Raw genomic sequence first — 26,037 nt, forward strand, 5'->3', positions numbered from 1 at the left:
TTATCAAAATATAAATAAAAATTTATGATTTTTTTATACTCACCAACATACAGACTGCATATGGAGATTTTAAAGACATACGAGTTAATTTGGCAACCAATTTGTTAACAGCTAAGCGATCGGACTTGCGAATGTGGTACAGGACACCCAGAGCATGGTACTGGACCATCACACTGCACAGAAAGAACGCATATACTACTGCAAATGTAAATAAATTGGCAGGCATAATATTAAAAAAAAATCTGCTCTAAGATCAGAGGTCTCCAATTTAAGTATTCAACTTAAAATCGGTATTGGTAAATTACACACATTTACATTATTCGATACATGCTGAACTGTGTTTACATTAATTAAACTGGGCCAGGAGGAGACTTAAAGCTGGTATAGAAAATGTTAAACGCCATTTGTTCACACACAAAACAAATTTAACTTTTACATTCTCTGATAACCAGAGTAAACATGTACCTGTCAGAGTTGACAGCTTCCTGTGCCTCATTTACCCATCGTTTCACAACATCACCTGCAATCTTTGTGAGGTGTAAGCTGCTAACCAAAGCAGCGCTGCTCACTCCCGAGTTACGATCCACAATAGCTTGTTTCATGTACCTCTCAATCGCTTGGAGCATAGACACCTGAAAATTAGGAAGTCCAATGAGTCACAACAAAATATCAGTGTGACATGGAAGGTACTCAGCATCACACTTTCATCTGTACTGCAGTAAAAAGATGCAAATCCTCACTGTACTTTTGTACCACCTCTTTCTTGGAAAAACAAACACACACAGAACAGTTAAATATATCATCTGTCTTTTACAAAATTTATTCTGGGGTGAGCTTGATTTGTATCCACAGTAAAAGAAACTTTAAATTACAAAATACAAACAGAAACAGACTCTGGTGAATAACATTCTAGAAAATGACTTTAATTCTAAATTCTAAACTAATTTAATGACAAAGTGCTAAACGTAATTTATTTTAACTTTGGTTCTCACTGAAATATCAATTACTTTGAAATTTAAGAAATTATTTTACGTAAAAAGTGATATTCCAGATATCTTCACTTAACTCTTCAATACTCTAAGTAGGCAAACTTGTTTACGGCAAGCCGAAATATCCGCGCCATGACCAAAAGTTTTTTTGTTACTTACTAGGTGCTCTGCCCCCCTTCTTGGTTTGGTTGCCAACATCACACGGGGGTCCCATCCTTCCCTCCCTTTCCTAACCCATCATTTATGAACAGTTTGTCAATGCACTGCAGTGTCCGCATACTTCACATGGCAAACCTTTCAGCAAAGTCTCAGTTCCATTACACACATTTCCTCCAGCATATCCAATAACTTGTCGCTGTCATTGAGTAGTATTTTATTAACATCTTCAACTACAAAAGGTGAACTTTCTCACATGAGAAAAGGGCTTTCTACTTCAGATTATCATCGTTCTATGGGACAATAACTAAAAGCCAGTATGATTTATCCAAAGTTTTCTGACAAAAGCATTTATTTATATCAATGCATATTTCTGGACTTTTCCTTTTTGTATTAGTCTAAAAATATACAATGTTTCAGAGGCTGGCTCTGCTCCCAGGCAATTGAGATTAGCGTCTTCCAATGGACTCAAATGAATAGGCTGTACAGAGTTGCGTGCTGATGGAGGCAGAACCACCTTCCAAAAGGATGCAGGTTTTTAAACTGTGACAGAAATGTACAAGAACATGCACCAGTTTGGAAGCCAGTATAATCAGGATATTATGCCAGACAAGAGAGTAAATCTGATAGATTTAGTTTGGCATGGTCTCCACAATTCTGCTGAATTTAAATGACTTCATAATAAGAAAATATTTATCACTGCTCCACCAAATATATTGGGTTGGGAGGAAATGTATCTTATACATTGTGTTCCAATAAATTTAAATGGAATTTTGTCATTAATTTTTGTGAAAGAATAAATATACACATACTATACAGCAGCCATAATGTGTATAATGATGAGTGGAAACATTCATTTTTACTCTGAAATTACCTTCAACTGACAACAAAGTTATATCAGCGCTATATGCTCCAGTGCAAAACCCACGCATTTTTATATATATATATACGGTGGTCTAGCGGTCAGAACACTAGCCTTGTAAGCCTGGGGTCCCGGGTTCAATTCCCGGTGGTGCTCAAATTTATAACTTGTGTTGGGCAAGGCCGTGGTCTAAGCATCACGGAGTTTTCCTCCGGGGGCTTCCCCGGTTTCTCCGTGGCATCCCAACAATTACTCCACTTACACACAGAAGAAGGCAATGGCAAACCACTTCTGATCATCTCTGCCAAGAACGTATATGAACAGGTCCCAGTCCGAGAAAAGGATGGAAGGATCCTGTTCATATGGACCTGTCGTCAGACAGAACACTAAATAATAATAAGATGAGGTGGTCTAGCGGTTAGAACGCTGGCCTTGTAATCCTGGGGTCTCGGGTTCGATTCCCGGCGGTTCCCGAATTTATAACTTGTGTTGGGCAAGGTCGTGGTCTAGGCAACACGGAGTTTTCCTCCGTGGCATCCCAACAATTACTCCATTCACACACAGAAGAAGGCAATGGCAAACCACTTCTGGATCATCTGCCAAGAACGTATATGAACAGGTCCCAGTCCGAGAAAAGGATGGAAGGATCCTGTTCATAAGGACCTGTCGTCAGACAGAACACTAAATAAATATAATAAATATATGCAGAGAATACTAACATCAGTTATACTGCACAGAGCACGAATGGCAGCTGCTCTGTACAAATCCTCCTTCCCAGTCATGTCTTTAGTCAAACTTGAAGTTACAATAATCACATCTTCAGCTATGGTTGATAACTCCTTGATACCAAGATACATCATACGTCGAAGAATAACATCTTGAGACTGGAAGAGTTTTGTTATGGCAAAGAATGTTTCAGTAGCTTCTGTAGTACCAAGCTGTTCACCCTGAATTACATACAAACATTTTAGATACATCATACAAAGTACTGTACATATAACAACACACACAGTTCAGCTATGTTTGCCAATAGGCAAGATAAGTGTCTACACGATGTCTCATGAAATGTCACCCAAACAACTCTGAGTAATAATTCACTGGCGTATTTCGAGTGATAAATTTTATATCTCAAAAGGGAGGAAACTCAAAGACATTAACTGTTCCTGAGGGAAAAATAGATCAAATTCAACGGACAATTCTACGAGCAGACTGACGATGTAGCCATGGGTTCCCTGCTATCTCCTGTCATCGCCAACGTCTTCATGGAGCAATCTGAAGAAACAGCTCTGGAGGAGCAACCCACCAACCAACCTTCTGTATAATTTTTTGCTCAAGATAATTAAATAAATAACCATCTGTAACTTGGCAGATGTTTCATGGATACCTTGTATCTAAATTTTGCACTTCTAATAATCACCAGCACTTTTCACCTCTAAATGACTAAATCCAACATGTATATTCAAATGGTATAAAATTAGAAAATTAAAGGTTGATAATTATGTAAGATTTCTCACATACAAATGTGAATTCCACTGAAACAAATTTCCATTTTATTTAAGTCTAAGTAAAATATAAAACCATCACACCCAATTAGCTATTTGACATGCATCTGAAACTTAAAATTTATGGAAACAGGGAAATTTGAGGCCTCAAATCATGTATAATTCAAGACACTGACTGTCAGGCCCCATAACAAACTGAAGGGGGGTTATAGGCTCTATGTGGCACACAGGCCAAGAGTCTGACATACCCGCCCAATTCTGAGTTTCAACAAGATCTCTCACATCAGAAATACAAGCAAATACAAACCCAGACTAACTGAGGGTGCCAGCCTGACATTCCCCTATCCCAGCATCCACCAATTAACTAAGGTTTGTTACTGCATTTATCCCTTAAAGGATGATAAATGCAAACCTTCAAGAACACTATGTCATTGTTCCACTCGTAGGAACAGATTTCACAATTCATTAATAAGATTTACAATATATATATCCATTCAATACATAAAAAGGGTAATAAGACTGACTAATAATTATCAACAAATCTTGCTCTTATCATTTGCCTACAAAATTTTATCCAACAATCTTCTGGCGAGGTTGACTCCGTATCTCAATGAAAATAATGGGGATCATCAGTTTGGGTTCCATTTTAATAGATGTATAACTGATCAAATTTTCTACAATCACCAGATACTCGGGAAAAAAATTTAGTACAACAGAACAGTACATCAACTATTTATAGACTTCAAGAAAGCCTAAGACTCAGTTCCTATTTAGAATAGCCTGACATAGGGAGATGCTCTATCGCCACCACTTTTTAATTTGACCTTAGAATATGCCATCCGGAATGCCCAGGAGAATCAGGGCGGTTTGGAATTGAATGGGACACATCAGCTTTTGGTATGTGCTGATGATATTAATATGTTGGGCGACAATATAAATACTCTAAAAGTGAACAAAGAAACACTCTTAAGGCCTAGTACGTATGTTCGTCTAGAAATTAATGCAAAAAAGACAAAGTATATGATCATGTGCTGGCATCAGAATTCGGGAAAGATCCATAATATTAGGGTAGCAAATGAATTGTAAAAAAATATGACGAAATTCAAATACTTGGTTACGACACTAACAAGTCAGAATGACATTTCAGATGAAATCAATGTTAAGATGGACCTTAGGGAGATAGGAATCGATCGAACAAACCGGATGCAACTAGCTCAGGACAGAGTCTGGTGGCAGGTGTTTGTGAACACGGTGATGAACCTTCAGGTTCCATGAAGAAAGTGGGCTATTCTTTGAATAAGCTGAGTAAAATCTTTTAAAGAATATCCTGCACTACAGAGAGAGTAGTACACAGAGAGCGACATGTATCCATTCCAGGCCAATTAAAATAATTACATCACGCTGAAAAACTGTCAGTTTCACAACACTTCATTGCAGTACACAGCATGTCATAAAACCACTGCTCATTGGCATAATAATGACAACATTTGATGACACAGTAACTTCAGTCAATATTCCTAACCTTCTGCACCTTACCTGGTTCAAGAGATACAAGATTTTGGTAAGAATGTGTGTGCATTTTCTTGAATCCACGGGACAGTCATTGAATATCCGAGTTTCTTGCAGGACAGTAGTTTTTTCTATGTTTTGGAAAGGATTACCACTTCCTGAAATCAAGTTCAAACATGCTCAAACTAATAAGAGTAAACAAAGTATACACCACAGAAAGAACCGTTCACAGCTCCAACTGAATAATTTATATAAACACAGACAAACTTGCCAAATGGTAAGTGGTTTTATATATAGGTAAATGTCCAACAGACAACCACTTACATGTACATACTACTTGATTCCTCTATTCCTGACTTCAATATCAACTTCCCATTAGATCATTCTTGTCTGACAATCTTTATATTTAATTATCTTACAAATACTTATTTATCGAAAACTAAATCTTCGTGAAACAATTATTTACAGATTTTACACAAATTATATTAACTTGAATTCTGTTCTGAAGTACACAGGTTCCAGTTCGCTATTAAAACAGCATGTCAACCATTAAAAATTCTCTGCACTGTTCTATTAAGCAATGGTTCTCAACAGTTTGCTTGTGGAACGTATAACTGACATAATTTTATAACGTACTTTTAAATAGTGGCCCAGTTTGAATATCTTGTTAATTATCTGTGCACATACAGAATAAAAATGACAACTGATAAAATGTCAGAATTCATGTTCTTATAGCATATACATGGCCTAACTTCCCACAAGACCTTGATAAGAAGTGATAACAATAATTGTTGTAACGTTGTCTTTCACCATTTTTACTAGGGTACAGTTACTTTTTACATAGTTTATGGAACTTAAAATCATTAAAATTATTGACATGCTAAACTACATGATGACCTCAGAACAAAACTATTTAAAATGTTGCACCTAGAAATTAGATTTTATTCTGAAAGTTCCTGCTGTATGTAGGGTTGCCCTACTTATCATAAGAAAGAAAACCCTCTAAATACACGAAGGAATAACAACATACTGCTTTGGTGCTCAAAAAAGCCTTCAGACAACTGTTCACGTTCATTAATACAATTTGAGTGCAATGCAGCTACATATATGTTACGGATATTCTAAGCTCCCCTTAATCCGAAGTGTCGACTACAAATATGGAAAGGCTGTAACTAAAAAAAGAAAACTGTTTTATGACATTTTGTTGAAGTGTTTGGTAGTCGAAGCCACGATCTTAACAATCACTGGATATCTAATGAGATGCTAGACAGTACAACGGGAAAGGAGGACAGTGGTAGTTCTCTTCTACGAGATACCCGAACACAGTAATAAAGCACAGTCACTTCATTAAAACGCTAGGATCTATGGCACCAGATAAACAACTGCTGAACGAAGTTGACATATTTTATTTTAAATCTCCCATCAATTAAAAGATAGCCTTTCGGCACTCCAACTTTCCAAAAACTCATATTGTTACACATACCCTCTTCTTCTTCCTTTTTGTCTCGCTTGAATGCGTTCATCTTATATCACTTTATAATTCGTTCAAGGAAAACCGAAAACTTCAAAATTTTCCTTCCCATCCACAATTTACACGTCAACAACAAGATTGACACGACTTAACCTAACAAAAGCGACATCTATGCTCGTGTAGTACATTAAACAGAATAGCCAATACACGACAATGCGAGCATTGAATATCCCTTTTCTGATACTAAGTAACGATCTTTCTCCCTTAGGAGGAAATGGATGGATAAAAATATGTGCACGTGAGACTTGAGGGTTAATAAGTTAATAAACACATGTGAATCTTCTTCTATTATACTATAAAAATTTATGATTTCGTCGTCGTCAATAAATTACGTCATCAATCAACAATGTCAACAAATAACGCTTCAACAACAAAGAATCAAAAATCAAAAAATGACGTCATCAACAATGTCAACAGATATTTGTTTTCTCGACATTGTTGTGGAACACAACAATGCCGTGTAAACAACAATGTAAACTATAAACAAACTCGGCATTGTTGTGGAACACAACCCCGAAGGGGTTCGTTGCTTTTTAAAAACTTGACCAACCCCTCCGAGGAGCTCCGAAAGGAGCGTTCTGCCCTAGACTATAAAAATTTGTGATTCCTCGTATGTTGATAAATAATAATAACAATAAAATAAGAAATAGTCTTTACCTATCTCTTCGTTCATGGGAAGGGAAATAGATGTCCACCAGCAATAAACAGTGGAATTAATAACAAAATTCAGAGAGTGTAACGCACTATTCTTCAATAGCACAAAAGTATTCTGTCTAAGACGCACTTCTACAAGCGATTCACAGCTCAGTTATTTTCAGACTAAGAAAAACTGATTGTTGAAGGCAATACATACTAATGAAATACAACAATGTCTACGAAAACCATGACTTAACAATTTTAATTGTTATGCCAATATTGTTACAGGTGTGATTTATAAATTGCAAAACATTTTTTTGTTTATTTGTTAAATAGTTCTGTTTTAGTTCTTTACATCGCTGTTCAGATGAGCCGGGATAGCTCAGTCAGTATAGTGACTAACTACGGGCTGGACGACCGGGGTTCGATCCCCGGCGGGGGCAGAGGATTTTTCCTCTAGCCTCTGCGTCCAGACCGGCTCTGGGGCCCACCCAGCCTCCTCCACAATGGGTACCGGGGTCCTTTCCCGGGGGTAAAGCCGGCCGGGGCGTGATGCTGACCACTCACCCCCATCTAGTGCCGAGGTCAAGGAAGAGAGGAGCTATACCTCCACTCACCCCAAACGCCTACATGGCGTATAGTGGGACAAACTAAAAAAAAAAAAAACTACATCGCTGTTCAGAGGCCAACTGTTCTTGGTCGTCAACTTTCTATGTCCAACCCCACCATTGCAAATCTTCGTCTTAAAATCGATCATAAAGTCAGTTTTCATAAAAGTTTTCGTAGTAGCGAAACTTTTTGACAGCTCGTGCCGAAATTATCGATAATTTTTGGAGTTTCTTTCACATACCCGTGGAAATTTTGGGCAGCAAATTTATTATTCTTATTTAAAAAGTATTAGAGACAGAGACACCTTGTACAGCAGATACCGGTTGACTCACAGACTGAGTACGGCTGAGACTGTGTGAAATGGACAGTCCGGCGGAGTCCAGTCCTGATAGGGATGGGCCAGGTCAAATTTAGAAGAAAAAAATTTCAAATTTTTCGAAAAATCAAAAAACGCTGCAAACCCTCTGAAATGCGCACAAAACCAAAAATTTTCGGAAAATTCGAAAGAAAATTAAAAGTTGAAATTTTTCAAAAATTCTTGGTTTTGTGCGCGTTTTGGACGATTTCCCACGTTTTTCGATTTTTCGAAAATTTTCGAAAAATTGAAATTTCTCAAAAATTATCGAATTTTTAAAAAAATTAAAAATGACTGCAAATGACATGAAACGTGAAGAAAACTAAAATTTTTCGAATTTTTCGACCAAAATTTTGAATTCAGATTTTTTCAAAAAATTTTGGTTTTGTGCGCTTTTCAGACAATTTCCAGCATTTTTTGATTTTTTGAAAACTTTGAAAAATTTCAATATTTTTCCTAATCTTTCCGCAAGAGATGCCTGCGAAACTCGGTGAATGCCCCATCCTGTCTCTGCAAGACTCGTCCTCCATCTCATCAGGTTGCCGAATCCCTCGGTGTCTGCAACAACGGACCTCTGCAGGACTCGGTCTCCGGTGGTGAGCGTCTGCCTTACGTGTTGCCTATCGCACATGGGCTTCTCAGAGACGTCACGTCATAGCCGTCATACAGAGAACGGCCCGTGCAGACAAGAGTCAGGCACAGACCGAATTCGTGAGAGACACAGTAATTCAGAAACTGTCCGAGAGAGACAGGTTCTGCAAGGCATCAGGTCGTGAAATTTTGAAAAATTTCAAAATTTTCAAAAAATCAAAAACGCTGGAAACTGTCCAAAAAGCGCACAAAACTAAAAAAATTGAAAAATTCTACCTTGAAATTTTCAAAAAAATTTGGTTTTGTGCGCTTTTCAGACAATTTCCAGCTTTTTTTGATTTTTCGGGAATTTTCAACTTCAATTTTTTTAAAAAAAATCGAAAATGTTTGGTTTTGTGCGCATTTTAGGCAATTTCCAGCATTTTGTGATATCAAAATTCGAATATTTTTTGGTGACCCACGCCTATTCGTAACGTGCTATCGTGAAGAATTTGAACAGTTTACTTCCTGTGTTCACTCTTGGTACACCCACGCTGCTCGTTTATTGCCATCGCACGCCGTCAGAGTGAGAGAGTAAGCGAACGAAGGGTATTGATTACCCACCGCCAGTTTCGAGATTCGTTTTTCCCCGTGAATCGTCAAGCTACAGCCCGGACTTGGCGTGAGTACATGCTCGTCAGGTCAAGTGAGGTCAGCTTACAAGTGCTTTTACAGTAATCTAAAACATTTTGGGCATGTTTACACGATCATGTACCGAGCTTTGCGGATTTTAGAAGATACACATCGGTCTTTCAGCAAGTGTCTACGCACAACCATGTTAACATACAAGACTATAAAACAATATGGGAGAAACTTTGGGGCGGTCATAACCGATACTACTAGAACAGTGAACTCCAAGAACGCAAGTAATTAGAAACAGAACTCAACAGCACTGACATCCAAACAGGTATGCGAAAATTTGGGTCTTACGACCCTGGGCAATGTATCCCGAATGTGGAAGCGGCATGTTATGATAGCCGATTATGTTTATAAGAGCGAATAATGAATCGAAAAGAATAAAATTCGAAGTGTTACAAATCCGGTTTCAATCATTACCACTGTCTACTGTGAAATGTTTATCATGAGTTGGCGTTCTGGGCTCGTATACTGATGATCATACCATCGAATCCCACTCAGATCACACGTTATTATCAAAATCTAGAAAAAAACCACTGATTTTGTCCACATTAAAATGGTCAAATACAGGCTACAGTTTCGCGGTGTCACCGTGTTTGCCGTTGTTGACTTAAGTACAATATTGCATGTCTAATTACAGGTATATTTATGATCTATTGTCATATCAGATTTCAAATTTTCATCGGTTCATTAGATAACAGTCAATCTACATCCATAAAATCTTTTCGCACAGCCGCCATGTTGCTGTCTTCCATTGGGCAGAAAAATGATCTCAACAGAAGTTGCTCATTTTAATTAACTGTTAATGTGCATAATTTACAACCCAATATTAAGGATGTTAATTAGTGTAGCTCCTCACCTCACAAGTCTGCGCATCCGCCATGTTGTAATTACCGATAGTAGAACATTCAATCGAGTTTGAGGTTACCTCCAATGGTGAAAGTCCATACCACTTTTCAAAATGTTCAATAAAATTCGTCCAGTGGTTGTGTTCATTTTAAGCACACCCTGCAAAGAAATGATAATTCTGGGTTAGAAATTAATGTAAAATTCCCGTAAATTTTGAATAATGAAAAGAAAGTAGGGGGCTGGGTGAAATTAAAAAAAAAATCAACAATATAAAAGTTGAAACAATTACTTCAGGAATTTGAGGGCAGTTTAACAGTTTCACTTGGTTATTTCTAAATTTGAGTTAAGGTAATTTTTATGGTATAAAATGTCTACAGCATGTTCAGTCAGTCCCTTGTCAATATGTCAAGCCACATGCTTAGATTGCAGATGGAGGAGGCCTCCAAATATGAAGGGTAGCTATAAACATATTGAATATGCAGTCAAGGACAGCTTCCAAGTGAAGATCCTCAACCTTGGGGTTGGACACGGGGCTAACAACCCTCCACCATACAAAACAAGCATATAATAAAATCATACATTAGGGCTGAAATTTGGATAGATTCTTTGGAATAATATAAGCAATGAAAAATTAACATGAGATTTGGAATATGAGATTCTTTGAAAGCAGTATCAAGAGAATTAGTAAAATATGTTGCATTTAGCATTCAGATCAGACAAGGATGGTACTAAACCAGCCAACAGGAATGCTGATCACCACTTAGGGGCAGTTTTTTTCATACACAAGGGAACCATAGCAGCTTAGGAGGGCAGACTTTATTAGTGATAGGATGTCATGTTTTAATATAAAGGTCAGTTCAATGAGGAACTACAACACATATTCAATCAATTCCCTCAGCAAAATATTAAACTTTTATCGAGTGATTTTGTGATTTCAGTTCAAATGTAGGGATGGAAGATATTTAAAACCAACAATTGGGAAAGAGAGTTTACATGAAATGATAATGGGATTAAAGAAGTAAACTTTACCACATCAAGATGTCTACACATCTAGAGTACAATGTTTCCATATAAAAAAGATCACAAATACATTTCTACTTCTCCTGATGAAAATATGCAATATGTTTTTGTAAATAAAGATGACAATAAAATATAACTGATGTCCAATATTTTAGAGGAAGCAGCTCTGACAGTAACCACTATTTGGTGGTTGCAAGATGTAGGGAGGGCAGCACAAAAGTTTGATATGCAGAGATTTTATCACAAAAAGCTGAATGATGCACAAGTTAAGGAACAGTGTGAGGTCAAACACCGCACACATTTTTGAAAATTTGGATGATAATGTGCGATTGGGGAAATATTAGACAGAATATAACAATGTAATCAAAAGTGTATCTAGGTCATTGTAATTTAAAGAGACATAAAACATGGTTTTACAAATAATATTCAAATAATTAAAATGAGAAAGCAGGCTAAATTGTAGTGGTTACAGAATCCAAGCCAAATCAACAGATATATTATATACAATACAAAACATGCAGCTAAGAGATTTGTGAGGACAACGGAAATATCTATAAGACCAAACTGATGAGCTTCAAGACATTGCTTTAAACTAAAGGCAAATTTCTTCTACAGCCGAATGCTTTTCAGTATAGTCTTCCTTTTGTACCCTAAATTAGATGAGAATTCTTGGCTGAGGTCAATTCTTCTATGGTGTATGAGTAAGACAGGAGATACTCTAAAAATGCTGCCTTAAACTTCTTTATATCATGATTCAAACTTTCGATAGCGGGAATAATATTACTGAATAGCTTGATTCCAGTATAGTAAACTCCTGTTTGATATTCACTGAGGTTATTTTTTTTACAAAAATGAAATGGTTCTCAAAGAAGTCCTGTCATATTCCATCAGAAAATGCCACAACATTTAACAAATTGGGATGATAAAATATGTGCTCGTTGCTGCCACGTACATTAAATAATATGAAAATTACTGAAAATATTTGACAGGAGAATCACGTATCTGCTAACAAAGGTTCTCCCACTTCAGGGTTTCGACAATGGAGATCCCGTCACCAGCAAATTCTCTAGAAAGTAATGGCAACAATCCTGATACAAAGCAGACGAATACAGAGACCGAGCATGGGGACGAGAATGACGAAGAGAACACCAACAATAACCATCAACATCACACTGTTATGGGAAGTCTGCATCCACCATTGGGTCTGACTTCTACACCCAAAGGCAGCGTTGAAGACCTGAGCGAGTATACCGACGCTGATGAATCCATCTCCTCTGCTCCAACAGAATTCCTTGCCGAGGTTAGGTTCAATAAAGTCCATAATAAATTGCAGTAATAGCAGTGATGCTGCATATCTGAACTCATATATTCAAAAGTAGTGAGATCATTACTTTACAGAATGTGTATTGAAAGCAGAGACAGGGTCACTTTTCAGCCTTTTTTGTATTTTTACTGCCTTGCCTTGAAAAATTTGGACAATACAGTAGTATATATTCCAAAATTCCATCGGACACACAGCGACTGTGAGTAAATCACTTTTACAATTAGAAAGTATATTGTGCCAGTATATCATAAACAAAATAAGACAACACAAATTTAACCTTTGCAGGTGATACAGTGTCATAAAATAATTAAACAATGAAGCGTAGATGAATGAATAATGCATGGAGTTTATACTTTAGTGACATTATTTAATTGTGGAGAATGATGGTCCTATTTTTAGAAAAAGTGACAATTGTGAGGCAACTGATTCTGATCACAATAGAAATTTGAAAATGATTTTGACAGCTACTGACACAATTACAATATAATTAAAACACTTTAAGACCTGAACAAGAAATAAAAACTTACGTACAGATGAGACCTTGATAGTAGTGGTTCATCTTAAAAAGGATGAGTTTGTGGTTATCATGTTAGGTGATCCTAATGAGTGGAATTATTTGTTAAAATGGTGATCACTTAAGTTGTATCGTTCGAAAAAGGTAAACTCTATAAATGGAAAAAATTAATTACTTTCATAGCTGACAGAAACTGATATTCAATTCACTGCCATCTTTAGGCAACAGCAAAGAGGATGAATTATGTTATTTCAAGCACAGTTTTTTTCAAGGGTAAAGTCCATGGCAAAAGATTTCAGAATGCAAATGCTTTATACGACCTTAAACACTACGGTCAAGTTAGTCTTGCAATGAGAATATTAACCTTTAAGATACTGGAATAATGGGATTTAAACCCATACATTATTGGGCTTCTACGTTGAATTTATCCATTGAACTTCATAGCAACAGTTTCACCCTACTCAACTATGTTAAGCAGCTGTTATCAGATATCCGTCTTCTGGGTTATTGCGCTGTGTAGTCTGGTCGATGTTAACCAACGTTTCAGAGGTCATACTGCCTCCGTCATCAGGGCGATCGCCCTGATGACGGAGGCAGTATTACCTCTGAAACGTTGGTTAACATTGACCAGACTACACAGCGCAACAACCCAGAAGACAGAAATCTTCATACTCATCGCCCTGATGATGGAGGCAGTATGACCTCCGAAACGTTGGTTAACATCGACCAGACTACACAGCGCAACAACCCAGAAGACAGAAATCTTCATACTCATCGCCCTGATGACGGAGGCAGTATGACCTCTGAAACGTTGGTAAACATCGACCAGACTACACAGCGCAACAACCCAGAAGACGGAAATCTTCGTACTCATCGCCCTGATGAAGGAGGCAGTATGACCTCTGAAACGTTGGTAAACATCGACCAGACTACACAGCGCAACAACCCAGAAGACGGATATCTTCATACTCACCGCTGTGAGAACCTCAAGTCTTACACAGCTGTTATCAGATTTAATGATTACCATATGAGATTGAAGGTTATCAGTGTATGAAAACACACTTCTAGAATGTTATTTAACAAATATAAGTTTTGTGTGAGGAAATACTTTGTTTTTAGTATAAATGATGCAGATTTCAATAGAGTGAAACAAAATTTTAGACTTACAATATTAATGGTGAGTAAACACGGACTTCAGTACGATAAAATATGGTTATTATTCTATCATTTATTGTGTTGTTAATATAACATGACATGTCTTGCTTTTTACACAGTTCCTGTCTGCAGTAATGCTAAAAGATTATGAAACAGCCCTCAAATACTGCAAACTGAGTAAGTCTGATCATTTACCTGTTTTCAGTGTTGTTAAAACCGAGTACAACAAAACTTGTTATTTCGAGTGGCATATACACAAAATACATTACAAATCCTTTTATAATGTAGCCAGAGAAAGGCTTCATGACAAAGATTAGAACATCTCAGACTGTAAAATAAGCATTTTTGAGCGACAGAAACAAGAGTTTGTGTTAAGGATGTAAATTAACTGCATTTGAAGTTTCTTACTAGCAATATAACAGATTCACCAATTTGGTGTGGGGATTAATAAAATAACTTATTTTAATTACATGTAAATTTGTCTTTATAGGAAACAGAAAAATGTATTGAACACATATCTATGTCCCCCCCCCCAACAACGCTCTCTTCGTAATATTGACATTATACACCTGATTATACTGTTTCTTGTTTCAGTTCTGCAATATGAACCCAACAATGCTACTGCCAAAGAATTCTATCCATTAATTGTTGAGAAGTTGCATCTCAGTGAGTATAATATTCACAATTCATAAATTATTGAAACAAAGTATGCAGACGAGTGTGTAATTCAAGAGGATAGGGAACTATCTCATAACGTCTGCTTTCCCTTCCAAGAGCCACTTACCAGATTAATGAAATAAGAACCCTGAGCACAGCATTCACAATTTATGTACCTGAAGTAGGTTAAGGTTATACTTATCTTTGACATTGCCATCACTACTAGATAATTATCGTTAATAATATTGTTGATTTCATTAGTATAGGCTACTAAGCTCCTGGTGTTTCAGGCCGTGTCAATTTAAACAGAGAAGCCGATCAAAGAGGTTCTGTGTTGCCTACTTAAAAAAATTATGATGAATCACTTTGAGGGGCACTGCGGAATCTCGATTGCACTCTTTCAAACTGTGTCTGTTATGTTCATTACTGATGTGTATTTCAAATTACAAACTTTCTTCTTTTTCTTCTTGCAACCAGTCTGTAACAGACACTTGTCAAGATCCACTATGAGTGATTATACACATCCAAAGGGCAACTAGAACGATAACAAGAGAAAATATATACAGCTTACTATTCAGTTAAATATAGTTATAAATACACAGAAATTTAATAAACTACATTGACCTACAAATACATATAACATTTGCCATTAATGTGTCAGAAGTTATATCAACAAAAATAGGAAGAAAAAGGATAGGGGATGAACCAGATAAAATACTGTCAAATGCATAACATTTAATTAAATAATTTAATCCAGCCAGTCACCTCCACAAATATCAGTAACAATTAGTTCAAATAAATGTTAACAGTTCAGTTCAATTTCAGTATATATGATGAACTGAAATAATCAAACTGATTAGGGTACACGATCCAATGGGTACTGGGGTCCTTTCCCGGGGGTAAAGTGTGGCCGGGGCGTGACGCTGACCACTCACCCCCATCTAGTGCCGAGGTCAAGAATGAGTAGGAGCTATACTCCTCCCCCCAAGTGCCTACATGGAGCATAGTGGGACAGCTTTACTTTACTTCAGAGTACACAAGTGTGTTATATTTGTTGCCTAACCCGCGGACACGTGGTTTGTCTTTCATATTATTAAGAATTGAATGTGTGTTTCTAGTGGAGGAGCAGGAATCATCCAACAGCACTAGCAATAGTGAAGGAAGTGAAGACAATGGCAGTGGGAATGACGACTCGAGCAGCGACGGTGAAGAGAAACCCACAAGGTCATCTGAGTCTGACTCAGACGCAACCACCGCAAGTTACTCAAGTCTGGAAGACGAAGAAGCCGACGGCAATGACAAGCATCAGAAAAATGACAATGCTGATGCAGATAATGGTAATGACACTAAAGGAACAGCACTGAAGGCGTCCTCCATAGCGAAACTCATCAAAGATATGACAGTGGGGCCACCTGGCAGCATATTGGTAAGTGGAGGAACCAACAGTGAGCCAGCCACTACCACAAATCATGCATTTCAGAGCACAAGTTCTGATTCTGAATCGCCTACTGAACCTGTGAGCCAACCAACCATAGCTCAACTTCATGCCAAAGCGATGCCAGGCAAAACAAAGTATTAATAATATATGGAGTAACAGGGAGAGTTCACATTAAATACAGTGCTAACTGTATTGCTAAACAGTTTATATTTAGAAACATTAAACTGGTGGCACAGAAGACAACTATCATATTTTTCAATCAAAAGTTTGAATGTTCAGGGATGGGAAGAAAGTAAAACTGTTCGGAAGGGAAAACATTGAACCTGTTTACCATAGGATGCATATTTATGTTTTCACTATTATTAACCGAATCTTTCAGATCACTTACACATGAAATAAACAGCTACTGTCCCCCGGGATATTTAAATTTGTATTTGTCGTACGATTTTAATTTACTACTTTATAATGCTTATAGCGAACATGCAAACAGCAATGTACTCATTAAAATTTAAACTGTTAAATTTGACAGCAGGGAGAAAAACATCTAATATTATCACTAACTTATACTAACAGCCACATAGCATGCTGACACAGTATCAAATAGAAAGTAAGATTTGAGGTTTTCACAGAGGTGAGTATGAAGATTTCTGTCTTCTGGGTTGTTGCGCTGTGTAGTCTGGTCGATGTTTACCAACGTTTCAGAGGTCATACTGCCTCCGTCATCAGGGCTATTCATCGCCCTGATGATGGAGGCACTATGACCTCTGAAACGTTGGTTAGCACCGACCAAACTACACGGCGCAACAACCCAGAAGACAGAAATCTTCATACTCATCGCCCTGATGATGGAGGCAGTATGACCTCTGAAACGTTGGTTAGCACCGACCAGACTACACGGCGCAACAACCCAGAAGACAGAAATCTTTATCAAATAGAAAATTGCTCGATAATGTTCAAGCACGTCTGCGCTGTAAAATATCAATACTGTCAAATTCGTATGGCACACAGGATGTAGAATTGTTACTATTACTTGACACGCATCATTTGGTGACCTCAGTAGCGTACCACTGCTTATTGGATGCCTAGCACATGTATGTAAAATGTGTTTATGAGAATCAGAAGGAAGTGCAGTATGCCAATATATGCATTAATTTTATACAAAACAACACACCAGTGTCTCAGGAGAGGGTGTGTCTACTATTGACTGATTTTTACTTACCCCTGCAAGATGCAAGTGATATAAATATGCAGGTATAGAGACATAGAAGAATTAAAAATGGAAACACGTGTCAAAACAAGAAAATTACGTGGTTTACTGACGGACGTACTGTCACTTAGGACATACGCTTTTCAGCATCTCTCACGCTACTGTAAGTAGTATTTGACACCCCAACCCAGACCAGAAAGGATCAGCACACTACATGACTTCAGAGACTGATTCTAATTTACGATAAATGCCTGGTTTTAAAGAAGCTGTTTTTCGAAGATGAATGTCTAACCGTGATCTTGCCTCACGAAGCCTAGCAGAAGTTTACCAACGTTTCATAGGTACTTGTGGTCTCTGTCATCAGAACAATGTGTCATCACGATGATGATGGAGGCGGCACACACCTCTGAAACATACGTAAACTTCTACCAGACTACATGGTCCAACGTCCCAGAAGACACTCATCTTCATACTTGCTACCATGAGTTCCTGAAATCTAACCTGCTGTTTGTTCATCATGGCAAGCAGAGTTATAAAAATTTTACAATTAAACATTATCTTATACAAATTAATTGTATAAAATATTTGTTCACATCCATGTATTCTGAAGGCTGGATATCTTGATCAGTATTATGTGATTTTTCTCATTACCTCCACATGAATCATAATGACTTCCTTCTACTTCTATTAACACTTACTGCACTGTACAGAGCATTCCCTGAGCAGTTTACAGCTTTTATGGTGTTTAAGTTCTCTGTTATAGATAAAAGAACTCTTTCACTATTAACACCAGAGCGTGCAAGCCCATTCAGTCCAGTCCACAGCCAAAAAACTGATTTCTTGTCTTCCTGTCTGCATCTGAGTCCCAAGATCTTAAAATCAAAATTGTTTCCGCATATCTGAGCTCCCTGTGCCACCTACTTCAACCTCCTTGATTTAATAACCTTGACAACAGTTGGAGAAGAGTAAAAACTGCAAAACTCCTCATTATGTACTTTTCTCCATTTACTTTGTTACTTCATCTCTCTTAGTATCACAAATTCTACTTCCAAAATCGTCAGTCACAGATGTGCTGTCATTTTCCATTCAGTGCAGGTGATATGAAAATATTTAATAAATTAACAGACAGTAATTGATATGTTACATCCATATTTTCACCCATGAGTCTGCATCTGCACTTGCAAATAAAATTGGCTGGCCTAATCTTCGGTCTATTTGTATTCTGAATTGATGAAAGGGGTGTCTGACGATGTGAATTTTTGAGAAAAGAGATCTGTAGTTGGTGACTGTCATCATGCATCAGTTAAGAAGCATACTACTGGTACAAACAAATATCCACACTTCTTGCAAAGATGCAATACTATACACATTTATTCTAAGAAATTTCCAAACTATCTTAGTATCTGTGTTAACAACGATACACCGACCCTTGCCCTATACTAAAAATAAATTCTAGTATGTACAATTGACTAAAATCCTCATCTTCAATCAGCTGTGTCAAAGGTGACCAGATACTTTCTCTATCTTCAGCATGGTTTTTAACTCAACTTTGACACAGCTGTTCACCTGAGAAGTTTCAGTGTATTTATTTGCCAAGAAAGCGTGAAATCTTGCTTCAGTCTAATGAAATGTAAAACTGGAAGGGAAGGATACTTCAAACAAAACTGCAGCACGCTTTCAAAAACAATGAAACCAGAAAAATCCATTTGTGAATTCCGGCCCCTACGACATCACATGTCAAGATTCATTACTGCATAAGAAATTGAGAGCCACAGATATGGAGTGTAATTTTGCAATGTAGTTATGGGAACAAACCTATTAGGAAACTCTGAACAACTTTACCACTAAAATGTACTGAGAAGAGATTGTTTTAGCATCTACATCCTTGCACATAAATCAAAGGAACATGAAGCCTAAAACAGACTGGAAAATCAACAAAGTTATTTAAACATTTATAAAACAAGCGGAATATCCGACATGCCCAGTGTGAAGACGTTCGTTTCTACATAAAAAACTAATTAACAGTGAATATCACATTCTAAATGTTATTAATATAATTTATGCCATTCTTCCATAGTTTTAAACAGAAATTAATTTTGCTACCAAAACTGATGGCAGGGACAGTTTAATTTACATGCAAATTATAAAGATAAGAGAAAAGCACTGTTTCACTGATGGGCGGTGACGAGAAGTTTATATTTTGCTAATTTTTATGTTAAGATTGTATATGTGTGTATGTGTGTGTCTGTATGTGGGAATTTGTAACAAATTTCTACCACCCACTGCATGTTGTATGTTGCACCATTGTAATATGATTAATAGTGTATCGAAGTCTTTGTCTTGATGATTAACACAACAGACGTGTGGAACTCACACAGGAGGCTTCAGACTGACATAATGGGCAGAAATAAATTAAGTGAATATATTACTGTGCAGTAGAAAAATAATATATCATCTATTAATGTCTAAGAAGAGTATTAGCTCTTATATGATACACATATTACTTCTGAAAAAATAAGTATGTTATTAAAATTATACTTTCAAAGAAATGCTGTAATTATTTCTTAACTGTATTGGCTGTATTGGCTCATGTACATTCCAGCTGTCCGTGAATTGCAGTAACATAACCACTAAACTGTTAACCCCAGAGTTAAAGTCTGGCCAGTAGCCTCATTATGTGGTTGAAATCCCTATTACACTAAAATTACTACAGGAAACAATAGCCATTCTAAAATACTGAACTTGTTATGAAAATTGCTTAATTTACTTGAAAACTATTTTCTTCAAGTCTCCTGCTGATTCCACACATTTTGGAATGTGTTCAAAGGTTGGAGTGGTGCAGAAAATACATGTTAAATATTGTTGTCAATTTGCTGACTCCCAATATCTCAGGTTCACATCAGCATCATTCATTTTTTAATCTTTATATACTGAAAGGGAAATGCAATTACCATTATATGTGTTTATGGTTGGATGACTGAAACTTCACTGTCCCATTAAATCACAACATTATTATAAGCTTTATATTTTCAAGACCAGACCCTTTTACATCTAAAATGTTTCTACGGGCTCCTTAGATCGTCACAGATTCATTTATAATTGACTCAGCCATTTTAAGGGGTGGGTTTGCTTACTAACATTCCCCTTGAAGGTTGCAAAAATCTCAAAATATATAATTCTCCTGAAGCAGTCATTCTTTGTAGTCTCACAAAACAGGAATAAAGATACAGGAAGAAAATGTAAAATTACAATATATAATGTACACATACCATTATATGAAACAGAGAAATGGACATGTACTAAGGGAGAGGAAAGTAAAATGCAAGTAATTGAAGTGAAATTCCTAAGAGCAAGAGGGCAATAGAATTGGAAGAATGTTCATTAGGGGAGAGCTTAAGATGGACTAATTCAGAATACCAAATAAAGAGAAGTGAACTGAGATGGTTTGGACATGTTAAAATAATTTATGAGCACGGAATACCAAAACAATTATTGAAGATTGTGATGAGTGGAAGAAGATAAGAGGGCAGACCTTGCACATGATGAATGAACAGACCAAGTATATGAGAAAATGTGAGGACAGGATGAGATTGGAGGACTGCAGATGAAATGCACGAATGGGCAGACAGACACACCTGTGTAAAAGTAGACCCATGCGTGGATACAACACGAGGAAGAATAATGCCACCACACACAGCTTGACAAATGAGCTACGGAAATAATGCAGATTATGAAATGTGACTGGCATGTAAACAGGAACAAGATTGGTATATGATTATACTGAAGTCTTTGGGGGAGAAATGTGCGTAATTTAAATGTCTCAAGGCCCATAACACACTTTGAAACATATATTAAAATGAAAATCAGTACCAACCAATAATGTTGTTCAAATTTTTAATATTTTAATTGCTCCCATAATGTGTTTCCTTTGGTTTACAATGGAAACAGAATATGTTTCCCCAAATAAACAAAATACAATATCCATATTGCTTCAAGGACCACTGATCTGGTACCAATACCTAAACAACTACAATTTTTTCAGACCCCAGAGCATCAGCATTCAAAGATTGTGGTAAGCCAATTGACATGACTTGGTGAGTGCATGGCGTTAGCTATCCCAAAAGTAAACGTCGGTAAACTTCTACCAGACTACATGGCACAACAATCCAGATGACATCCAGCTTAGGAACATAGGAAAGTTCATAAGCTGAAATACAGCATTTCTTAGTTGCAAATGCACAAGACCAGGAAAGCAGGTAGATTATGTGCTTGACTAGATATCCCAAAACTTTCTATCACACATGCATAAAAGTGAAAGAGAGAATATCAAGGGCATATCAACGTATATGTATAATTTGAGGTATTTGGTCTAACAACATAAAATAGTGGGATATACATTATTTGTCAATCAAAACAAGCATAAGAATTTATTCTTCTGTGAATCAGTCATTCTGCTGATATGCCCTTCTGGCATGATGCCCCCAATATGGTTCAATTAGTCCTGCCAGGTCATAAATTCTAAGTTCTGTATAGGGTTTCAGGTTCCCTTAGCAGCAAGTGTGAAGATGGCCTTCAGGAATACTGTGCCTGCTGTAGTCTAACAAAAGTTGGTCAACTTCTGTGAGACTACACAGAGGAATATTTCAGAAGGCTGTGTTTATCTTTAAATTCTATGTGACCCAACTTCTAGACCAGGACTTTTTGCCACTATCCAAGAACAAGGCTACTGAAGACAGAGGCAAGCCACCCACTTCTGACAAGTTACACATAATAAAGAATCGATTAATTTGGGAATTGGAGAAACAAACCATTTAGGAGATTTACTATTTTTCTGTTTCTTTCTAAAAGATAAAACGCTGCTGCATACCAGCAGCGCATCTCAGCATTTATGCAATCTTGATTCTGCTTTTTGTCTCCCCACCCCCGCACAGTCGGCATGCAACCGCACAGAAAGCACTCTTCCTAACGGCAATATACTGCGAACTAAAAAAATCTTATGGGCCTGACGAATCACTCCAGCAAATGTGTAAAAAAAAATTTCACAAAGTATAATTAATAGGGAATTATAAGTGCCACTCATAAAAAAAAGAGTAATAAGTAATTATATCATTTAACCTCTTGTCTACATGAAACAATGTATTTACTGCATGACTTCAGACAGATGTAAGGGTTTTAATATCTTCCAGTTTATATGTCATCATTAATGTGCCAATAAGACACAATATATAACATAGCTTCTGATCTTGATGGTAGGTAGTAATTTCATCAACATATCAATTGTATTTCTACAGAGATGTATTTTTAGCTGCATGTGTCTACTTATTCTGATTGTCTGTATTGTAAATAACTTGCATGAAAAATCCTACAGAGTTGTATATTTTATACTGTGAAAGAGGCATGTTCTTTAACCATCACTCGTAGGCAGCTTCGAGTTGCAATAAAATTATAACAATTCTTTGTCTGTTAGATGTCAAACTGATAAAAGGAGCAGAACATCCATCAATGTATTCTATATTCATGTTGTAACTCAATTATTTGCATATGTTGCAGTTGCTATTAGCCATGTTCAAAAGTACATAATTTAGTTGCAAACAATTGTTTGGAGAATATAATCGTCTTAACTCTCGTTTGAGCCAACACATTCATGATTATTTTAAATCAAAGTTAATCCGTTGAACTATATTTTAACCACATCTTTTTAAATTTATTATAATATGGGACAGTTCCTTTTCTCATTTGAAAACAGCAGGGTAACAAGATCAAGACGGTCATAACAGTTGGTCAGTGTCGAGTGTAGTATATTTAGCCTTGCCTTGACTGTTAATATACTATGTAACAGAATGAAGGAAGTGTATAATAAAGTATACCATACATTATTATTATTATTAAGTGTTCTGTCTTACGACAGGTCCATTGCTCTGCCCAAAAAGAGCTCTCCAGTTTTCCCTATTCTCGGCTTCTCGCTTTAATTCCTGGAACGTCATCTTCTTTCCTTGTTTAAGGTCGTCGGTTAGCTGTATCAGTCTTCTTCCCAGTCCTCGCTTTCCTTCAACCTGGCCTTCGGTGATATCACTCATTAATCCATTCCTTCTCATAATATGTCCCAGCCAGTAAGCTTTCCTTCGTGTAATCGCCTGCAGAATGTTTCTTTGCTCGTTGACTCTCCTCAATACTTCTTCGTTGGTCACTCGATCCGTCCACCTGATCTTCTCTATTCTTCTCCAACACCACATTTCAAAACTCTCCAGGTATTTCTGTTCCTTCTTCCTGAGTGTCCAAGTCTCTGCTCCATACAGCGCGACACTCCATACGTAACACTTCACTAGTTTCGTCTTCATCTCCAAGCCCAACTTGCTAGTGAGAAGTATCCTCTTCTTGACGAAAGCTGCCTTGGCCATGGCTATCCTTGCTTTTACTTCCTTGGTGCACAGAGCGTCCGTCGTGACTATGCTTCCCAAGTACTTGAAATGCTCCATACATTATACAAGGGACTAATTTTCTATTTAGAAATTTGTTGCATCATTACAATGCTCAATCTAAACCTATTTTTTGAAAGTCTTTATGCTTTAGCATAATGCTTTTGTATGTGCTGCCCATGATGTCTTTCAGCTGAAAATATTTTGTTCTCATCTATCAGCAGCCACATCACTTGACATCACACCCACAAGATGTGGCATCCTCCATAAAATCATCATCACAAAGGAGGAGGATTTTAAGATGATGATTTGATGATAATGATGGCAGTTAACTCATTTCTTATAGTGATTGATAATGGTTATTTTATTATGGTTGGAAAATGATGATCAAGACTGTAATAAACCTTACCAAACTGATGTCACAGTTCATGTGCCTACTAAAGCAACAACAAATTCAACAGACTGATGGATCAGCAGTACCAGTGGGCCAACCCATAACACACAAGTTCACTTCACAGCCACTGTATCTAGAAAACTCACTGTACTTACACTTGGCAGATCATCATTCCACAACATTATTAAGAATTTAAGTTAACTTGCATAAGAAGCTGAAGGGAGAAAGGACCAATTCTTCATACACCTAAAACAATATAAAAATAAAAATTAAATGAGATATGTTCTTATGCATGTACAATTTATGACTCTGAGAGCTCAAAATAAATGTAAACCAATGGGAGTATTACAAGACTACTAATAATTAAGATGAGTCAAATACTCAGCGGATTCAGTACATTTATATTTTTAGCAAAAGCATACCAAAATGTAAAAGAATTAAATATCCAAATACCTTCAAATTCTCTTTTTAATTTTATCCAAAGTCCAATTTTAGACTTCTGAATACAAATGTAAACTTTCAATAAGACGCGTACCTTTCAATTTAAACATGTAAATGCCTCATACCTCTAGCAGCCGATCAGAGAAACATTTCTGCAGTAGCAATGTCTGTTTGCTTTATTAATCACGGTGCTTGTGAAAGGTTCATTATTACAGACACAGAAAATCAGAGCACCTACTTGTATCAGCTCTTTTATTTGAAAACATCGTAGTCGTTTGTCCACAAAAAACTAGAATTTTCTAGACTAGCTGAGTGATGATAGGTTCTCAAGGACGCTACTCCACACTGTTTGTAGTCTTAATAATAGATTCATATTACTCTCATTAGTATATTCTATACCTGTCTTTGCACCTTATAGTTCAATTACATTCCATATGAGGTGAGCCATTATTTAGTTAGCCCAAACAACAGGAAAGAAAACAAACAATTCAAACAGAATAACTGTACAGTTTTTGGTACAATTTTCCATCCATACTTCCATTTTACTGTTCGATTTTTCCTGTGGAAAATCCACCAAGCTTTTCATTTTTTAACAACACACGCAATCTACCTAATAAAAGCAACACTTATCTCAAACCTCAGTGACTAAACCATTACTAAAATAAAAATATAAAATATCAGGGATGTCAAAGAATAATAAAAGCAGCAAAATTAGACATAGAAACAGACGGAAAATATGAAATGTAGCATTATGCTAGTAAAAGGAACCTGGTCTCGTAACACTTTAATCAGAAATGCAGTAGTTCTGATGCCAACATGCTTTTCATTTTGCAAGATGAGAATTTTGCATTTATCAAGTTACATTACAATTATGTCACACATTACATTACACCTTAAAATGTAAAAGATACATTACCTTACTAGAGGAAATTTCTGGAAAACACACAGTACCACACATACTGTAATTTTATTTTCATGTTTGATCAGTTCTAAAGTTTTCTGATACTGGTATATCACAGTTAGTACCATATTTCTGAACTCTGTCCACCATCTGGTATTCTGAAAAAAAAAAAAACATACTTTAGGAAGTAGATCTGTTTCCATCCTCAGATGAAGAGTTGGCTGTCCATTGATTCTAACGGAACCAAGACAGCAGACGCTCCCAGTCTTCTCACCTGAGGACAGAAACAGATCCAGTTTGCGGAAC

General features: G+C 36.8%; 3 protein-coding genes across 6 annotated transcripts in view; 1 reads left to right on the top strand and 2 right to left on the bottom strand.

The window, feature by feature from the left end:
• gammaCOP (coat protein (coatomer) gamma) overlaps positions 1-7,362 on the bottom strand; it is a 26,675-nt gene extending 19,313 nt beyond the window's left edge. For 3 of the 4 annotated variants that reach the window (XM_022084342.2, XM_087346084.1, XM_022084334.2), the window contains exons 1-5: positions 6,502-6,671; positions 5,046-5,176; positions 2,727-2,954; positions 466-632; positions 44-173 (exon numbers count right to left, since the gene is read on the bottom strand). In XM_022084342.2, coding sequence (XP_021940034.2) covers positions 44-173; positions 466-632; positions 2,727-2,954; positions 5,046-5,176; positions 6,502-6,541 — 696 coding nt within the window. In that variant the 5' untranslated portion in view covers positions 6,542-6,671. Of the gene's footprint in view, positions 1-43; positions 174-465; positions 633-2,726; positions 2,955-5,045; positions 5,177-6,501; positions 6,672-7,206 lie in introns of those variants that run through there. The other variant, XM_022084360.2, reaches the window with a different exon arrangement.
• A 1,810-nt stretch (positions 7,363-9,172) lies between these two features.
• LOC110840765 (uncharacterized) lies at positions 9,173-23,461 on the top strand. Its single transcript, XM_022086008.2, has 5 exons — positions 9,173-9,686; positions 12,314-12,584; positions 14,397-14,454; positions 14,872-14,943; positions 16,053-23,461. The coding sequence occupies exons 2-5, from the start codon at positions 12,324-12,326 to the stop codon at positions 16,511-16,513; spliced, it is 852 nt and encodes a 283-aa protein (XP_021941700.2). The 5' UTR covers positions 9,173-9,686; positions 12,314-12,323; the 3' UTR covers positions 16,514-23,461.
• LOC147875147 (uncharacterized) lies at positions 21,460-25,879 on the bottom strand. The gene is made up of 2 exons (XM_087346458.1): positions 25,747-25,879; positions 21,460-24,635 (listed from the first exon to the last, which is right to left on the bottom strand). Exon 2 carries the CDS (start codon positions 24,053-24,055, stop codon positions 23,465-23,467), a length of 591 nt encoding a protein of 196 aa, XP_087202584.1. The 5' UTR covers positions 24,056-24,635; positions 25,747-25,879; the 3' UTR covers positions 21,460-23,464.
• Positions 25,880-26,037: the final 158 nt, after the last annotated feature.

This window comes from Zootermopsis nevadensis, unplaced genomic scaffold, assembly GCF_977971745.1.
Source record: "Zootermopsis nevadensis isolate Lab colony 2312 unplaced genomic scaffold, Znev_1.0 Znev_ptg000001l, whole genome shotgun sequence".
In the NCBI taxonomy this organism is placed as follows: Eukaryota; Metazoa; Arthropoda; class Insecta; order Blattodea; family Termopsidae; genus Zootermopsis; species Zootermopsis nevadensis.

Excerpts from the sequence above, each read along its gene's own strand:
- LOC110840765 (XM_022086008.2), top strand. The coding sequence starts at position 12,324 with ATGGAGATCCCGTCACCAGCAAATTCTCTAGAAAGTAATGGCAACAAT. Across the intron at positions 12,585-14,396 it reads CAACAGAATTCCTTGCCGAG|TTCCTGTCTGCAGTAATGCT; the intron begins GTTAGGTTCAAT and ends CTTTTTACACAG. Across the intron at positions 14,455-14,871 it reads CCTCAAATACTGCAAACTGA|TTCTGCAATATGAACCCAAC; the intron begins GTAAGTCTGATC and ends TTCTTGTTTCAG.
- LOC147875147 (XM_087346458.1), bottom strand. The coding sequence starts at position 24,055 with ATGGAGCATTTCAAGTACTTGGGAAGCATAGTCACGACGGACGCTCTG.